The sequence below is a fragment of the Urocitellus parryii genome, chromosome 7 (genome assembly GCF_045843805.1).
Source record: "Urocitellus parryii isolate mUroPar1 chromosome 7, mUroPar1.hap1, whole genome shotgun sequence".
In the NCBI taxonomy this organism is placed as follows: Eukaryota; Metazoa; Chordata; class Mammalia; order Rodentia; family Sciuridae; genus Urocitellus; species Urocitellus parryii.
Window position 1 is genome coordinate 177,503,275 of NC_135537.1, and position 17,597 is coordinate 177,520,871.

Genomic DNA, 17,597 nt, shown 5'->3' on the forward strand with positions numbered 1-17,597 from the left:
AGGACACAGGCTCTGTGCGCCCCTCCCACTGGTGACATCCTGACCACAAGGAGAAGAGGAGGAGTGACAGGGCCAGAAGGAAGCCTGGCCCTGCAGGCCTGGGGTGAGGGCAGTCCTGCCACCTTGGGGCCAGGCGGGTCCCATCCACCACACCTTCCCGTCCTTGGCTTTCATAGGACAGCACAAGCCCAGGGCCACCTCAGGGGCAGCTTCTCCATTTTGTCCCCAGCCCCAAGAACAGACTAAAGAGGACAAGCAGGAAGCAGCCACCCCAGAGAAAAGCAGAAGTGGGAGCCCTGGAGACTGACCCTCCCCAGGGGGCTGGAGCCTCGGGTCCAGTAGGGCCTGGCGCCCGGCGGTGGCATCTGTGCAGGAGAAATGAGCCCCAGGGGCCTGACGGCCTGGCCACCCTTGGCTCTGCTGCTTCTCTGGCTCCCAGGTGAGGGCCTCTGCCCAGGGAGGGTCTGCAGAAGGGAGGGGAGGCAGGAGGGAGGGGGGCAGGAGGCCTCACAGAGGAGCCCCAGCTGCACGTCTCTGTGCAGAGGCAGAATGGGGTGCACTGTGTCCATGATGTAAGATGGACTCCCCAAACACCACACCCCTGGGAGGGAAGGGGCAGGGGGCTCCCGTGAGCCCACCTGACCTTGGAGCAGCCAGCGTGCTGCCCAGGGCAATGGGTGCTGCCCAGGGGGGCCCTGAGAGAGGTCTGGGGGAACAGGACAGGGGGAGCAGGGCGGGTGGACGGGGTGGGGTGGAGAGGGCACAGAGCACACCTGGGGCCTGTGTTGGGGAGGCCCCCCAGGTCCACCCGTTTGGGGTACAGAGGAAGGAGGGGACCGAGGAGGAGAAGGCTCCATCTCAGGGACAGGTGGTTCAGCCAGGGCAGCTGGAGGCTGGGTGGGAAGAGTCCTGGTGGGGCCCAGGGGTCAGTGGTCCCAGGAGGGGAGCTGGGGACAGGAGAGGGAGGAAAGGAGAGGTGGGAATAGGAGATGTAGGGACAGGGCAGGTGGGGACAGTGTCAGGACCAGGCCGGGGGTAGCGTCTTGATGAAGGAGGCTGGGAATTAGCATTGTTTACTAAACACTCATAAAGGCCAATTTTACTGATTGGTGTTTTTCTGGAAAACCACACCTTCATCCCAATCACACATTTATTCATAGAGAATTCTACAAAGTCCCCTCTGGACTCTTATTCTCTCTACCTCTGATTCCTTCCTCTCTGCATTTCTCACGTGGACTAGACAGGGTTACCTGGTGGTGTTAGGTCATGTCACATGAAGCTCCTGTTTCCTTGGTCAAGAGCAGTTGACAGCGGCTCTTCCCTGGCTCACTAATAGGAGCTGCCCAGCAGTTGACAGCCACGATCAATCTTTCATTTTTCCTACCCCATTTTTGTTCTTGTTTCCTGGGGCTGGTGGAGCCTGGGCCTGGTGCATGCTGGGCAGCCTCTCCACTGACCTGGCCCCATCCTAACATGACCTTCCATGAACCCCCAGATGCCATGTCAGGTTGGCATGGTCACCACCCCTTTGCAGCTGGCATCTGAGGTGCAGAGAGGTCAGGCCCTGGCCCTGAGCACACAGAGGATGCAAACTAGAGCTGAGGCCCAAGCCCGGGTTCATCTGAGGCCCCTGTGGCTTCACCTCGGCAGTTGCTACTGAGCTTCTCAGAGAGTGTCCCACCTGTGACAGTGTCACAAGGCCTTCTCTGCAGGGGACCTCACCCCAAGGCTGGGAGGGGGGGTCCTACTGGCCCTGGCAGAGGGATGCAGGGGCTACTGGGCAGCTGTGGGCAGCTGTGCTCTGAGGGTGTGGCCACAGTGGTCTCCCTGTGCCAGGCGCAGCAGGCACTGAAGGGACGAGGAGGAGGTGGGGCCCCCGGGGCTGTGACTCAGGGGTCCCACAGTCCCAGGTCAGGGCTGTGACTCAGGGGTCCCACAGTCCCAGGTCAGGGCTGTGACTCAGGGGTCCCACAGTCCCAGGTCAGGGCTGTGACTCAGGGGTCCCACAGTCCCAGGTCAGGGCTGTGACTCAGGGGTCCCACAGTCCCAGGTCGGGGCTGTGCACTCAGGGGTCCCACAGTCTCAGGTCGGGGCTGTGACTCAGGGGTCCCACAGTCTCATGTCAGGGCTGTGACTCAGGGGTCCCACAGTCCCAGGTCAGGGCTGTGACTCAGGGGTCCCACAGTCTCAGGTCAGGGCTGTGACTCAGGGGTCCCACAGTCCCAGGTCAGGGCTGTGACTCAGGGGTCCCACAGTCCCAGGTCAGGGCTGTGACTCAGGGGTCCCACAGTCTCAGGTCGGGGCTGTGCACTCGGGGGTCCCACAGTCCAAGGTCGGGGCTGTGACTCAGGGGTCCCACAGTCCCAAGTCGGGGCTGTGACTCAGGGGTCCCACAGTCCCAGGTCAGGGCTGTGACTCAGGGGTCCCAGAGTCTCAGGTGGGGGCTGTGACTCAGGGGTCCCATAGTCCCAGGTCGGGGCTGTGCACTCAGGGGTCCCACAGTCCCAGGTCAGGGCTGTGCACTCAGGGGTCCCACAGTCCCGGGTCGGGGCTGTGCACTCAGGGGTCCCACAGTCCCAGGTCAGGGCTGTAACTCAGGGGTCCCACAGTCCCAGGTCAGGGCTGTGACTCAGGGGTCCCACAGTCCCAGGTCAGGGCTGTGCACTCAGGGGTCCCACAGTCCCGGGTCGGGGCTGTGCACTCAGGGGTCCCACAGTCCCAGGTCAGGGCTGTAACTCAGGGGTCCCACAGTCTCAGGTGGGGGCTGTGCACTCGGGGGTCCCACAGTCCAAGGTGGGGACTGTGCACTTGGGGGTCCCACAGTCCCAGGTCGGGGCTGTGACTCAGGGGTCCCACAGTCCCAGGTCGGGGCTGTGACTCAGGGGTCCCACAGTCCCAGGTCAGGGCTGTGACTCAGGGGTCCCAGAGTCTCAGGTGGGGGCTGTGACTCAGGGGTCCCACAGTCTCAGTTTGGGGCTGTGGACTCGGGGGTCCCACAGTCCCAGGTCAGGCCTAAGGTCCTGAAGGCAAATGAAGAAAGCATCCAGTCCCAGGGAGTGAGCAAGCCACCCCAGTCCCGCCATCTCCCCACTCATCTGGGCCTGACCCCAGGTCCCCAGGGCAAGAGGGAGGTGCACACTCAGATGCCCCTGGGCTGGAGCCTGGTGCAGGGTGGCCTGGTCCTCTGCCTGGAGATGGCTTAGCTTCCTGGTGCTCACCTCACCCCAGCTTTAGGTCTGAGCCATTGGGGGAAATGCGCCTGGAAATCTTGGGGACACAAAGGAGTTTCCTTGGAAATGAGGTCCCCAGAGCCGGGCCATCCGAGGTGAGGGAGCAGGGGAGGGTCCTGGGAGCTGTATGCCCCTCACTGTGTGCATCCTGTGCTGTCAGGAGTCCAGGTTCTCATCCACATGGTCTGGGGACCCTGCTTCTGCCCTGGCTCACGTCCTGCTGGACCAGGTCCACTCTGGCTGTGTCTCCGCGTCTGAGACTCACAGGGCCGGGGGCTGTCCCAGGAAGGGGGCTCAGGGTGGTTATGGCCCTGGGTTCTGGAAGCAGGAGGTCAGGTGGTGAGGGGGGGACTGGGGTGAAGGGAGGGGCTGCTGTGTCAGTGTCCTGGGTGGAGGAGCAGAAGGGCTGGTGGCCAGGGGTGAGTGGTGGGGAGGGGTCTGATGGGAGGTGAGGGAGGGTCTCCTGAGGACCTGACCCAGGCCCCCCTGGGCCTGGCCCATCTGTGAGGGCCTGGCCTCCACACTTGTGTCTTTCAGACTGTGTTCCTCTGAGTGGCCCCAGCAAGGTGACAGGCATCGTGGGAGGATCCCTGACCGTGCAGTGTCACTATGGTGAAGAATTCAAGGACAATGACAAACTGTGGTGCAAAAAATCACTTGTACTTTGTTATGATATTGTGAAGACTAGAGGCTCAGAGAGAGAGGTGCGGAGTGGCCGAGTGTCCATCAGGGACCACCCTGCAAACCTCAGCTTCACAGTGACCATGGAGCGCCTCACCCTGGAGGACGCAGGCTCCTATGAGTGCCGGGTGGACACACCATGGCACGAAGGCTTTCACCCCTACTTCAAGGTTGAGGTGGCTGTGCAGCCAGGTGAGCCCCTCCCACCAGCGCCTGGGCTGCCTGGACCTGGACACCTGGGCAAGAATCAGAAAGCAGCAGCTGGAGCCTGGGAGGGAGTCCAAGGGGGGAGCAGCCCACAGCCCGCCCAGCTCTGAGGACCTGCCAATCAGGGAAGGAGGCGGGAGCAGAGCCTGCAGGGGAGAGAGCCAGAGTCTGCCCTGGGCCCTGGGGACAGGGACAGGCAGAGCTCTGTGTGGACCCCCAGGGCGGAGCAGAGGGGCAGAAGGCATGGATGGTGCAGTGGGCAGAGGCAGCACAGTGACAAGTGGTCTTTGCAGTGAGATATTCCTGTAGCCTGTGGCTGTGACGGGAGGGGGAGGAGTCTGGGTGTGGGGAGGTGACCCCGGGGGTCTCAGGAGGCCATGGCCCTCACAGCAGGACAGAATCAGCCCTGCTGGGGGTGGAACCTGTGTCCTATACAGAAATGTCCCCAGGGTCCTGGGGAGACTTTGGCCCTGGCCACCACCTGTCCCCTTCCTGAGTGAGCATTTGGCATGAAATCAGGCCCAAGGCATCCCCCAGTGGTGGGCGGGTTGCAGGACAGACCTCTGGGTGTCATTGTAGATTTGACACCAGCAACCTCAGGGACACTTACAAGTGTCACGACAGCGAAGACCTTGACAACCACAAGCAGAGCCCAAGCTGCACTGTCCACCAGCCTGGCCACAGAGAGTGCCACCCCTGGTCCCAGCAGCCAGGGCCTCGACCATGGCCAGGGCCCACGGTGAGTGTCTTCCCACGGGGGACTGTGTGGTCACTCGGGGGAGGGAGTCACACCCCTGCTGACCCTTGGCCCCAGGCCCAGGCTGGAAGCTTCAGTCTGTGTAACCTGGCTTGGGTCACTGAGGCCACCACACTGGACCTGCCCCAGCCTTCAAGAGAGGCTCAGACCAAGGAGGGACTGGCAGAGGGGAGGCAAGTGTCCACCCATGAGGGCTGGGGCTGTCCTGCCGGGTGCCCAGAGCCCACACGCTGTCCTCCTTGGCTCCTCACATGACCCAACCTGCTCCCATGCTCACCTCACAGACTACAAGGAGAGGTCGTGTCACTGTCACATGGGAACAGGTGTGGGGCTGGGCTGGGCCTGCGTGACCCCAGAGTCTGGGGCTCTCCCCTCTAATTTGAGTGGGTCTCTATCTGGGGGCCGTCAACCTCACAGAGAACCTGAGCACCTCTGTGACTCCTCAGAACAATGCAAGCAGGCACAGGCCATCTCTGGGGTCATGGGCTCCCCACCTGACCTCACCTGGGGGGGCAGTTGGCTCCTGGTGCTGACCACTGCAGTCCGTGCAGACCCACAGGTTAAGGCTCTGACCCCAGGACCCCACATGAGACACCAGCTCACTATGGGGCAGCCCAGGTCCCAGCACGTCTGACAACTGGCTGCAAACGTGGGGCTCCTGTGGCCCCTGGGGGTCGTGATTCACAGACAGAGCTCTAAAAACATACGGAAGAATATGGCTTTTCCCTCCCTAGAAAGTCATGGGGGAGGAGAGCATGCTCTGGGTGATTCCAGGGTTCAGAACAGGGTGTCTGGGCGCACAGGCCTTTGTGAAAGCTGGCTTCTGGTGTGTGTGTGTGTGTGTGTGTGTGTGTGTGTGTGTGTGTGTGTATCCAGGCATGCAGACACCTGTGTGTGCACACACAGCACACCTATGTTGTTCCAGTGTCTCCCTGGGCCCCACTCTAACAGTCCAGTCTGGAACCTTCCAGGAGTGGGGTGGGACTGGCTGTTGGGTCCCTGGATTTTTGTTGACTTCCTGACCAGGTGAGGGTCATGTCCTCTCCAAAGGAGACCCGTGTCTCACCTGGGCCTGTCTCCACCCTCCCTCTGGGACGGGACCCTCACAGCATTTGCTTCCCCTATAGAAGGGCACCTTCACTTGGGTCTCCTACCCCCTCTCCGCTGTGGATGGTCTCTGGGACACTAGCTCCTCCATGATGGTCCTGGGGTCCTTCTAAAAAGGACCCATACCACTGTGCAGGCTTCCTGACTCCTAAGGGGACTCTGCTCCTAGTGGACCTGGTGGTCCTGGGTCACAGCATCCCTTGTGGCTCCACAGACCATCTCTGCTGTCATTTGAAGTCACTCTGGCTGTGTCCCTGCCCAGGGCCCTGCGTCTCTGGTTTCCCTGTGTCAATCTCTACACAGTAGGCCCCACTGTAATTGTCCCTAGGAGGGACGGGGAGCAGGAGGAGAGGGTGGTGCATGGATTGGCCCTGCAGCAGGGTCCTCTCAGGAGCCCCCGCCCCTCCTCAGGAACGCAGTCCTCCCAGCGGAAGTGCTCCTGCCTCAGTGCACCTGGAGATGGGCGGGGTGAAGCCCTGCTCAGGCCCAGCTGTGGCCAGGAGACTGCTGGATGCAGGACGTCTGTCCAGCAGGCTCCGAGTGACCTGGCCTGTGTGAGTCAGAACAAACCAGGGGCAGAGTGTGCTGACCTGTGCCTCCCCTCAGCCCTGACCACAGCCTCCAGCCCTGAGAGCCCCAGAAGCACCCAGGGGCCTCCCACGTCGATGCCAACACACACCTGGCCCCTCACGACCACAGAGGACACCCCCAGTGCCCACCCACAGCCTGGGTAAGGCCTGGACTCAGGGCTGTGCCTCTGGGGATGAGCGCTGTTGAGGGGCCTGGGGGACACTTGGGTCTCCTCCTCTGGGTCCCGCCTGCATTCGCCAATCCCACCCTTCACCACGAGGCTCCTACTAAGTGCTAGGTGCTCTTCTTGGCATTGGGACACAGTGGCCACCAGCCAGACAGTCCTGCGTGGCCTGCACTGTCCTGTGGTGGTTCAGGAGTGAACAGGTTAGCACAGTCGGTCTAGACACAGCAAGGGGGGCTGGGCAGACGGGTCCTGGGGGGGGGGGTGAGTGTGGAGGGGGTGGGGGATGGGTCACAGGACCATCAGGGGAGGCCTTGCTGACTAGGGCCATGTGAGTGGAGCCTGCAGGGCTGGGGACAGGCACCTGGGATCTGGAGAGGGCGGCCCAGGCAGAGGGAAGAGAGAGCACAAGTGTCCTGCCCAGGGCCCCAGGACCTGCTGGGCAGGGAGCAGGAGCTTGGTGGCCCGGCACTCTCTCCCTCTGCCTCCCGCCCTGCGCCTGGTCACAATGTCAGCCTGTTTTCCTGACCGGGTCCTCTGAGGCAGGTGGGGCTGGGCTGGGGCTGGGTCATTCCGTCAGCAGCCGGGAGTCCACAGCTCATGAGGCCTGTACAAGGATGGCCAGGGCCACTTGTGGGTGGACACACAGTCCCCTCTCCCTGGAAGGTGGAAACGCCGACCCTTGGCAGGTTGCAGACCCCCACACCCAGGGGTACCCCCAGATGTGGCAGGGGAGGTAGAAATGCCTCCCTGGACCCGGGTCCCTGCTAAATGCCTGGGCCCCCTCACATCTTTCCTGTGGCCATGCCCTTCCTACATGCTGAGTCCAGGGCCCTTCTTGGCTGTCATGTGGGGACTGAGATGTTTTATGAGGGACTGCCTTGGTCAGGGTTGTCTTCATGGGGGCCCCAGGGGACACAGGACCTGGGTGTAAGGGACAGAGGCAAAGTGCAAGGCACTGGGGCCTCCCCGTGAGGAGACAGCTCACGGTTCCCATGTCCCCCGCAGGCCCCTGGTCATCAGTGCCCTTCTCTTGCTCCTGGTCTTGAAGGTGCTCCTGCTCCTGAGCATGCTCAGTGCTGTCCTCTGGGTGAACAGGCCTCAGAGGAGCTCCAGGTCCAGGTGAAGGCAGCATGACTGTGAGGACCAGTGACTCTGCTGTCCCGAGGCCACCTCCAGGGACACCCCCTGCTGGAGGAGGGGACATCCTGACTTGTCTGCATTTCTATTGACCACTCTGAGGCCTTTGTGACCTTCTAGAAGCCTTTCCTTGGCTCATCACACACACAGACAGGCGTGTCTAGTGCGTGCACCTCCAGCCAAGGCCACTGCAGCCCGTGTGCCCAGCCTGTCACGGGCACCGCTGATGTGATGCAGCCCTTCTGGTCTCTGTGCCTCCTTCCTACCCTCCTGGGGCCCTAACAGGGCTGCATGCTCCTCCTCCACCTGCTTGAAGGTCTGCACTCCCATGCATATGTTCCCCAGGGCGCGAGGTTTAGCTTTGCTCATTGTTGAACTTCACATAAACAGGATTTTATGCTCACGTTGGTCTTTCCTCCTCCCTGGTGTTGGTGATGGGACACAGGCCGAGTGCAGCTTGGTGTCCATCTCTGAGCTACACCCCAGCCCTGATGTGCCCTTGAGTCCCGAGTCCTGTGATGGCCCCTGGACATTCGACCTGGGGACTTGTCCACATGGAGGTGTTGCTGCCCGGATGTGCCGGGCTCCTGTTTCTTCTTTCTCTTCTGGTCCTTTTCTCTCTTCCTCCTGTCCCTTGTCCTCTGATGCGTCTCCTTCCCTTCTCTCCCCCCACCTCCTCTCCCTCTCCTCTCCTCTCCTCCTGTCCTCTTTGGCCCCCCTCTTGCTTTCTCTCTCCCCCTCCTCTTCCTCCTCTCCCCCGTCTTCCTCTTCTCCTTTTTTATTTATTGAGTTTCTGTCTCTATCACTCACAATGCTGCCCCAACCTCCCTGACCCTGTTCCCAGCCCATGTTCCACATGTCTCTGGAGCCTGGCCCTAGGCCTCACTGCCCCTGTGACTCCACTCTACCAGGCCCTTCCCATCCACTTCCAGGTCACTGTACCCACCCTCCCCAGCAGCCGACCCCTCCCTGAACCTGCCAGACTCCCCATGCCTCCCTGTTAGTGGGTGGGAAGTGGCCTCTGGCTGTGTCCATCTGTCACTCCTGCCCATCTGTGTGACTTAGATTTCATCTTTGTGAACTTCTATTTTCTGTTGTGGGCCTGTGTTTCCATATTGATTTTAGATTTGTAGAAATTCTTTACAAGTCCTTGGTTAGTTACATGTGTCCTACATATCTTTCCCCAGTTTGTTGACTTTGTGATATCTTTTGAGAGAACAGACTTTTTTTTAGAAATAGGCATTGAACCCAGGACCTCTCACAAACTAGGCAAGTGCTCTACCACTGAGCTATGCTCCCATCTCCATTTTAAAATTTTATTTTGAGACAGGATCTCACTAATTTACCCAGATGGCCTCAAACTCATGATCCTCCTGCTTCAGCCTCCCAAATGTCTGGCATTACATTTGTGCACTATCATGCCTGGCTTCCAGTTTTAAATGTTAAAGTTTCGAATTGTTTTATATTTTCATTTTTGTTTTATACTTTTTGTTCTTGCTTAACAAATTGTTCATACCTAAAAAATAAAAATTCCTCTATATTCTTCTAAAAATTTTTAAAAGTTCCCTTCACAGGAATGTCCTTACTGTCGTGTTCCACGACTAAACACTCATGGTCATTCCAGGTGAACTGGGCTGCAGGAAATAATACAGAGAGAGAGAGAGAGAGAGATACCTTTTTCTTTGGGTCCTGTGAGGGCTCCTCTGAACTCAGGAGTCCATGGAGAGAGAGACAGAGCACAGGGCTGACCCTTTTATTGGGGAGAAGCCATTCCAATGAGGCAAGGGGTCAGGTGTCAGGGGCTGAGTCCAGCTTCCTGATGTCTGCTGTCAGCAGTTGACTGACATCTAGGAAGGCCACACCAAAGGGCAGAGCAGGAGAAGGGGACACACAAAGGGCATTTCCATGGAATATTCCATCCCAAACAGGGCAAAGGGATAGGATTACAAAGGAACAGGAGAGTGTGGCTTAACCCCATGGGTGACACACTGCTGAGAGCCATAGCCAAGTAAGAATGACGCATGGCAATTTCCTTGTCAGCCTACCCCATGTTGCTTAGAGGGAGGACTCTCCATTGTGGAAATGGGCTTGCCTTGGACCCAGGTCATTGGCAGTGACATTGCATGAATGTTTGAGAGTTTTGGTTTTAAAGGTGACCTTGCTCAGGGATTAGGGCAGCTCTGGGTTTAGGGTGGATCCTGCTGGATTAAGGGTGGCTCCAGGTTTAGGGTGGATCCTGCTGGGTATAGGGCGTATCCTGCTGATTCTCAAAGAAGCTTGCTCCAGTTTCCCAGAGAGACGAAGGCGGTGGGGCAATGACCTGTCCTAACCCAGCTGTGATGGCCTGGGCAAGGCCATGTCTGCTTTTCAGGTGGCCCAGTGCTCCCAGCTGAGGGATGAGCCCTTTTCCTTCTCTCAGTCCTGAGCCACCACAACCACAGGACAACCCAGGACGGGCCCTCCCTCCTTAGCTGGCCCTGGAGATCTCGGAAAAAAAAAAAAAAAAACACTCATCCCCTTCCCCAAACTATCTTCTTCAAGAGCTTTAGCTGTGGGTTCTAAATAAAGATCCTAATTAATGTCAGTTAGAGGCTAGAACTTGTCTTCTTACTAGTGAGGAAGACTTGCCCACCAGCCTCCTCCTGGCCTCCTGTCCTGGGCTTCTTTTATCTCACTCTTCATCTAGTGGCTGAAGTTTTGCACAAGTCCTAACAATAGCAGAGGGCTAACCCTAACCTAGCACGCTGTCCTTAAAACTTCACATAAGTTTTCTCATTTACTTCTCTTAACCAACTGTGATGAGCCCAACTTATCAATAAAACCCCTGAGACTCGGAAGTTAAATAAGTTGTCTAGAGTCACGCAGCTTATCCATGGGGCAAGAGCCAGGTCTGTCTGATCCCACAGCCTGCATTTTTATGCAGTTGGCTGCAGCCCCTGAGTAAATGCGTCTCCAGGCTTGCTGAGCACAGTGCCCCTGATACCTGAGTTGGGGGTTTCCTGACAGTTGGGGACCTATCCCTGTAGTGCAGATCTTCTTCTGGAGTTGGCACCTGGGGTGTTGTGCCCCTGATCCGAGGTCTGGTAGGCCAGCTGTCCCCCAGCTGTCTGCAGACTCCTCTCCCCTGCCTTCCCCTTCCTGCACAGTCCCCTTGCCTCCTGTGTCCTACCTAGGGAGGACGCTCTTGACCCAGGATGAAGCTCTGCCAGGAAAGGACGCCCCTTTTGCTGAATAACTGAGAGCAGGAAATACCCACTCTATAAAAGGAAGTGATGAGGAGGAAATTCAAAGTCAACCTGGACCTGCAGGAGGGGTGAGCCTGGCTCAGCAGAGGGTGCAGCTGAGGTCTGCGCTGATGCTGTCCTAGTCGGAGGGGCAAGGAGCTGGGAGGGGACTATGTGGCTGCCCGGAGCTCTGCTCCTGCTCAGCCTGGCAGGTGAGTGCAGCTGGGGCCTGGGGCTTGGTGCGGCAGAGCAGAGCAGGGGGCAGAGGGCACTGGAGAGCTGTCCAGCTCAGGAGGGAGAAGTTTGTGAATTCACCCAGCAGCAGGCGGTGAGTCCCACACAGAGGCAAGCATCAGCCCTGAGCTCAGGAGGGAAGAGGGAAATGGGGGTGGCCCTAAAGACCCACTGGGCTGAGTGGGAGAGACACGGTGTCAATGACAACCCAGGGCAGGGAATAAGGCACTGGCAGAGGTGTGCTCAGAGGACAAGGCCACCCCCCTCCGGGAGCCAGAGAAAGCTGGTCAGAGGCCACCCCTCCAGGGAGCAGAGGGAGGTGATCCAGGGAGAGGCGCTGCCTGGGTGAAGGGACGCAGGCTGGGAAAAGAAGGGGACCCTGTGCAGAGGAGCTCTCAGGGTGCAGGTGCCAAGGAGGCCGTGTTAGATATGGGGGGGGGACGCAGCAGAGGGGACAGCAGGGGCTTTGGATGTCAGGCCCAGCAACAGACTTTCTGAAAGAAGACTGCCCAGGAGCCAGCAGGAGGGGGTATCTTCCTGTCCATGGAGACCTTATGTCACCTCAGGACCTGGGGGACATCTGGGGGACACCTGGACACTCTGTAGGCAGCGTGTGTGGATCCATGGTCCCCTCAGGGTCCTCCCAGGTCTAGATTTGGAGGATTCTGCAATTCAGCCCAGAGAGCAGGCCTGGGCACTCCTGGATTCGTGCTGCTGCTGCTGATCTTACTATGACGCCAGTGGCCTGGCTGAGCCACAGCTGTCTTCCTCCAGCAGGTCCCCGCATGGTGCCCAGTTCAGAGGACAGCACTGGGGATGCCTGCTGGCTCCCAGTCAGATTTGCATTAGAGTTTGGCCATCCCAGCGGCCCCTTCTCTTAATCCCAACCCCGGGCTTTTGCGGAGGCTGAAGAAGGCCTGGCAGGGCTCTGTGTGAGCCGGCACGCTGCGCACACACACCCAGGCAGTGGACTAGGGCACGCGCAGTCAGTCACCCCAGGCACACCTCAGTGTCGCACACTCATTCACCATCACACACACTCGCTCTTCCACCCACAGAGGACAGCCATCTAGGCCATTCACACGAGAACTCTGTAAACTTTCCTGCAGAATCCACACAGAGGGGCAAGTGGACACCTCACAGATGAAACACTGAGGTGTGAGCAGCCTTATGCTCCGGTCCCAGAGCTCGGCTCAGAGGTGGCTGCTGTCCATCACCTCCACCCTGTCCCCAAGCCACCTCTGGATCTCACAGACAGGCCTGATCCACATCTGCTCCTGGGCAGCGTGGTAACTGGCCTGACCACACTGAGCGCCTGCCCGTGGGCACCGTAACCGAGGCTGGGAGACCTGCACCACTGTGTCCCTCCTGCTCCTGGCGATGGCTGGTGGGAACAGTCTCCGCGGGGCCCCTCCTTTCTACTGATGCCGTGTTTCTTCATTTTTTCATTTTTAGTACTTTTTAGTGTTGATGGACCTTTACTTTATTTACTTACATGGTGCTGAGAACCGAGCGCAGTGCCTCACTCATGCCCAGCACATGCGCTACCCCTGAGCCCCCGCCACGCCCCTCGTTTCATTTTTTTACAAAAGGAAATATCCCTATGTCCCTGTGACCCTGGATTTTAACTTGCAGCTGTTACCCTTTCCTGCAGCCCTTCTCCTGTACTGGGCCCCGTGTAGGACCAGCTGCGCTCACTGTCTGAGGAGCCCTTGTGCTGGGACACCAGGGAGGCTCTGGGTCTTCAGGTGGGACTCAGGCCACAGCCTCAGGTTCTGCTCAGATGGCGACTGGCTCCCTGGTGTCTGGGCTGGACTAGAGGTGGGGTCAGGGTGGGGTGACCCAACTTGGAGCCAGGTTTTGAGCACTCGGGTGTTGTCCTCAAGTAGCTTTCTGCAGACAGGGCAGGGCCAGGCGCATCTCAGGACTTGGGCCAGGGGCTCACAAATGCTTGGTTTGCATTTCAAAGGCTCATGGGCATCTCCCTGTTTCAGCCGTTTATGGCCACTTCCCTGAGACTCGGGATCCTCTTGGTGTGCCTCCCTGCATTCCTGTCTCCCATGCACACGGGGGATTGTCCCAGGAGAGGGGGAGCTGGAACCCAAACCTCGGCTCCTGTGTTCCCACAAAAGAAGATTCAAGTCAGATGCCAAAGGCCACGAAGAGAACTTTGTTAATAAGTGAAAGGGAAGGAAAAGCACAGTAAGGCCCCAGAGAGGGCACAGAGAGACAGGGGACCAGCTCTGAGCAGAGAAGGACCAAGGGGCAGAGCCTCTCTGAGTTGTGACTGACGTTTACCAGGGACAGGGACCCCCTCTGCACCCTCGCCAACCAGATGTTTGACTCCCCCTGCCCGTTGGGCGGTGGGTTTGACCCTCCTTGACCTCGGGGGACTGCCCTGGTGGCCATCCTATTCAGGGGGCCACAAGTCACGACTAATAAGTGAATCCCATGTGAAGGTGGCATGGGGTCCACCTGGTTAGAAGTTACCTTAGTGCACCTGCGCTACTCAGGGACCCTTCGCCCCAGACAAACGGAGATCCCTGGGCCACCATGCCCCCTTCTCACCAACCCCAGTGGACCCTGGAGTTAGATCCACGAACACCTTTCTTCTGACAGTTTGCCATTTGCTTCTGTTTATTTTCTACAAATCAACCACCACCCTTTGCTTTCTCATCCACTTAGAAAGTAGTTTAAAGAAGACCCTAAAACCATTTAAAGAACACTTGTGACCTTGTCCCCCAGGTCACTGCTCATTGCCAGCTGCTACCTAACAGAATGTAACAGGGGATGAGGCCCCGATGCCACTAGAACCCGGGCAGCCTCCAGGACAGACGGGGAGTGGAGGGAGCAGATGAGTCCATCTTTGTGAGGTGTCGGGGGTGAGCCAGCCGCAGGGACAGCAAGCAGGTGGGGGTCGCCAGGCCTGGGGTAGGGGATGGGCCACGTTTGCTGGGTATCAGGTTTGGTGGGAGAATGAAAATGTGCTGAAATTAGTGGTGGCCTTGAAATCTTGGGTTCTGCTAAGAGCCACGGAACTGCACACTTCAGGAGGCTGAGTTTCATAGTGTGTGAGTTATAGCTTTTTAAAAAGGATTTTTAAAAAATATCTTTATTTATTTTTACATGGTGCTGAGGGTCAAATCCAGTGCCCACATGTGCGAGGCTGGCACTGTACCACTGAGCTGTTGTAGGGCAAAGGAGGCAAGGCACCGAAGACAGCAGTTTTATTTGGCTGCAGCCAGGTTCAGGGGGCATAGCCTTTGCTGTAATCAATCAATCCCCTGAACCTTAAGTTCAGGGAGTTTCAGAGTTTTATACCCAGCGTGTAAGGGGAGGGGCTCAGAAGTTCACAGTCTGCAGAAGTTCACATAAAAGCAGCTTTTTCCGTTCACTGTTATGGGCAAGTGAACTCTTCCAGGACAACACCTGAGAAGGGGAGAGCTTCTTCTCCCCTTTCTTTCCACCCCCTGCCAGCTGTTACCACGGAGCCCAATTGTAACTTATCTTTAAAATGTAGACATCTCTGTGAAGCCTGGTTTGCACATTTCTTCAAAGTTCTATACTGGATACATGTTTGTGAAAAATTAGTAAGGGGTGTCCAGCACCTGGAGTGCTCGCATCTTCTCGGCCAGTGGCCAAGTAAAACAGGGCGACACGAAAATAGGAAGTTTATCTACAGTGAACTCTTTTGTAGGGACTCTTTTGCTGACAGCCATGGTGAAGATTTCTCGAGAAGCCCAGTTAAGTCTTTTCTGTGGAGAAAGGGGATGCCACTTCAGAGCTACAGCCCCAGCCCAAATAATAGCTTTTATAAAAAATCACCCCGGGGGCTGGGGTGTGCACAGTTGTGGAGTGCTTATCCAGCCTGGGAGGCGCTGGGTCTGATCCCCAACACTCATTCACATGCAGAGAGGGCATGTTCTTTAATCCATATTTTATAAGGAAAACATTTGGCATTATTTTTTTAATGTTTGCCTATATTTAAAATTTTTTCTACAACAAATAGATATTCTATAGTTTTTATATTAAAAAGTCCCTTCTATTCCCAATATCTAAGCTATGGAACCATCCTAGCTGCCCTTCAGCAGATGAATGGATAGAGAAAATGAGGTAAGTATATGAGACAGGTGGAGGACAGGTGGTCAGCCTACACAGGATGGGGGCTAACTGGCCAATTATCAAAGAAAAGGAAATGGGTTACTAACACCTCAGAGGAACTGCTTCCTCCACACAGGGAGGTGCTTATGATGACCCCAGGCTGCTCCTTTCCTGCCCTTAGGAACATAGGGAGTGGGAAGGGAGGGAGAACCTGGGATCTACAGAAAGGCAAGACACACCCACTCCTGCTGATACCCAGCTCTGGGTCCCTTTCTCTCTAATCAAGTCTGTCTCGGTCTCTCTCTTAAATAAGACTTGCTTTCTACATGTGCCTTGGCATTTCTAGGGTATTTAGTCTTCAGCACCAAGGGAATGAGGACCCGATCCTGATTTCCAAGACCTGTATCATATACACAGTGGAATATTACTCAGCCATAAAAAGAAATGGCTTTATGACTTTTGCTGGTAAATGGGTGGATCTGGAGACTATCATGCTAAGTGAAATAGGCCAGTCCCAGCAAACCAAAGGCCAGTGTTCTCTCTGGTATGCAGATGCTAACACACAATGAGGCGGGGAGAGAAGAATAGAAGTTCAGTGGATCAGAGTGAGGGGAAGGGAGGGGGATGGGAGCAGGCGAGACAGTGGAATGAACTGACGTAACTTTCCCATGTTGACATATGAACCCACCACCAGGGAAACTCCTCCATGAACAACCACGGGAACGGGATCCTGATTAGAAGACGGTGCACTCAGTGTGTATACTACATCAGGATACCCTCCGCTGTCCTGTGGATCAAAGAACAGATGAAAAATAAAAATTGAAAGTAGACTCCCAATGCTCCCAACTGTCTACACAATAAAATCTAGCCCTGGTGTCGCCCAGTTGTCCCTGACGGGGCTTTGCCTGCCAGCTCTCTCTCAGCACCTGGCCCTCCCTCTTGCTCAAGGATGAAGACCTGCTGCCCCAGGCCCCCTCGCCCCTCCTCGGACCGGCCCTGTCCCCTGTCACCGGGCTCCTCCAGCTTCTCTCCCAAGACTCCGGATCGTGCCCGTCATTTTCAGGAAGCCGCCCTGGCATGGACTGGCCTCCAGCAGAGGGGGGTGACTGTCCCTCCCCTGCTCCCCCAATTCTGATCGTGGAAACTGGACTCTGGTCATTTATAAACCGTCTTCCCAATGGCCCTGGGCTCCTCTCTCTGGAATCCACAGATACTGTGAGTGGGGAAGGAAGGAGAGGAGGGCGGGAGGACGGGAGGGAGGTGACCTGCAGAGAGGACACCTGAGGGCCCAGGACCCGCCAGTGTGTCCACGTTCCTGTCCACATCCCTGAGGGGGGCCTCCAGCTCCCCTCCACTCTCCTTCCTGGGACACTGGGACCCCGGGGGGCGCCCTCCGCCTGGGTTTCCAGGAGTATGTTGGGGTCCTGCCGCAGCAGATGACCCAGGCTTGTAGGTCAAAGGGCAGAGTTCAAAGGGTCAGATTCAAGGATCTGGGAAAAGGTTGGTGACAAAGAACCTGAGTGGGAACACAAGCCGGGGCCCCTGGAAAGAGCCCAGCGAGGGGACACTCAGATGGCCTTGCGTACATCCCCAGGCCAGGTAGCTGGGAGGCAGAGCTGAGATTCAGGGCCCATTTGTCCCACTGCAGATCTGTTCCCCAGCCACAGGGGGGACTCTCCCCTGGACCAGGGGCCATGGGGCGAAATCCAGGAACTGGACGTGAACGGGGAGGCTCGAGGTCGCAAGAGCGCAGCTCTGAGCTCAGTGGCCTCCTGGAGGGACGGCAGCGCCCTGGAGGGCTAGCCTTGGCCTCCAAGGTCAAGCCCTGGGCAGTCCCTGGGCCTTCCCCCGCCCCTGGAGCAAAAGCCTCAGGCTCAGGTCCCCGGCCTGTGGCTCCAGTTGTGGCCACCAGGGGGCAACGCCCGACCGCCGGATCCCTAGGTGAGGCCTCAGGGGGAGCTGGACCTACAGACCACAGTGGGGCTGGCCCTGGAGCTGCTGGAGCTCAGGACAGGACAACAAGGGAACAGCCATTCCTGCGCCCCAGGCCATCAGCCCAGCTCAGCTGAGGGACTCGGCGACTTTGGAGACACCTCCCTGTCCTCGGAGCACTGCTAAAGCATTCTGAATTGTATGAATGAAACTCAGCTTGTTCAGAAAGG

The 17,597-nt window shown here is 57.6% G+C and overlaps 1 protein-coding gene across 1 annotated transcript; it reads left to right on the plus strand.

Moving 5' to 3' along the window:
- The first annotated feature begins 358 nt into the window (after positions 1-358).
- Positions 359-17,238, plus strand: LOC144256213 (CMRF-35-like molecule 4). Its single transcript, XM_077801294.1, has 5 exons — positions 359-439; positions 3,768-4,103; positions 4,698-4,857; positions 7,745-7,858; positions 17,097-17,238. The coding sequence occupies exons 1-5, from the start codon at positions 379-381 to the stop codon at positions 17,236-17,238; spliced, it is 813 nt and encodes a 270-aa protein (XP_077657420.1). The 5' UTR covers positions 359-378.
- The last annotated feature ends 359 nt before the right edge of the window (positions 17,239-17,597 follow it).